Here is a 1,169-nt window from a genome sequence, read left to right on the forward strand (position 1 = left end):
ATAAAAATGAAGGTGAATTAATTTATAAAACATGAAGTAAAGTTCTTTTTAAATTTATTTGGTGCATTTTAAATGTATTTATTTATTTAACGGTTAATTTATCTATTCCTGTTTTTTATTTCTAATTATGTCAGTGTTGGTCCTCCGTACTGCAGAGGCCTGATAATCATCATATCAGGTGAGTTGGAGCAGAGAATCAAGTAGAACATGCAGGGCTGCGGCCCTCCAGGACCAGGATTAGAGCCTTACAGTGACTCAGCTGTCTGTGTAAACACGCTGAGTCATCAAATGCTGGTCTGTATGATTGACAGGCAGGTGCTCAGCTGACAGACTGAGGAGGATTTGTCCTGAACAGAACAATCCCCTCCAGACTGGTCAGATTGACATGTAGAACCTGTGGTTAACCAGGGGTCTTCAGGCGGACCCTCGCTGCAGCTCACCATGTCGTTCTTGTTCTCCAGGAAGATGGAGAGTTTCTTCAGGAAGGAGACCACCACCAGCAGCAGGTCCTGGTCCTCCCGGTCCAGAACCTTCACYAGCATCTGGACCAGGTTTCTGTTCCTCATCTTCAGCTCGGTGCGAGGGTCTTCAGCCAGGTTCAGCAGCAGACACAGAGCCACTGCAGAGTCCAGAGAACACCACGGGTCTGTTGGCGAAATATCACACCAGCCACAGGACCGGTTCTGGAGGGAAACCTGGAACCTGGATGGAGAATATCAAATGTCCAAATGTTTGTCTCAGTACCTCGGAGAAGCTGCTCCTGTTCGACCAGCAGACTCTGGTACTTTCTGAAGGACTTCTCCTGTTCTTCAGGTTCTGGTTCTCAGAGGAGTCTTCATGTGCCACAAGTCAAGGGTCTACAGAAACCACCTGAGACCAGGAGCTACCTCGACTGAAGCTGAGCTGCAAAACAACAACTAATAACATCTAACACACAAAGAAAGAACCAAACTTACATTTTCAATCATTAAAAATAAAACGTTCTRTACGTTTACAGGAAAAACTCACGAAAACATCCATAAAATCTAAATGTGTGGCTGGATAAATACACACCTGTAACAGGGAGGAGGGCGGAGCCATGTGGCTGCATCAGGTAAACACACCTGTGCTGAAATAAATGCTGAGTCAACACTGCTCAGGTTCATACATGGCACTCCGAGGGTAAAAAG

The 1,169-nt window shown here is 45.7% G+C and overlaps 1 protein-coding gene across 1 annotated transcript in view; it reads right to left on the minus strand.

The window, feature by feature from the left end:
* LOC106537054 (kinesin-associated protein 3) overlaps window positions 1-1,169 on the minus strand; it is a gene marked incomplete at both ends in the record, with an annotated part of 3,250 nt that extends 2,081 nt beyond the window's left edge. Inside the window, 3 exon segments of the mRNA XM_014034419.1 lie at window positions 441-619; window positions 745-927; window positions 1,054-1,169. Of these exon segments, the coding sequence (XP_013889873.1) occupies window positions 441-566 (126 nt within the window).

Source organism: Austrofundulus limnaeus, unplaced genomic scaffold (assembly GCF_001266775.1).
Source record: "Austrofundulus limnaeus strain Quisiro unplaced genomic scaffold, Austrofundulus_limnaeus-1.0 Scaffold2110, whole genome shotgun sequence".
Taxonomy (NCBI): Eukaryota; Metazoa; Chordata; class Actinopteri; order Cyprinodontiformes; family Rivulidae; genus Austrofundulus; species Austrofundulus limnaeus.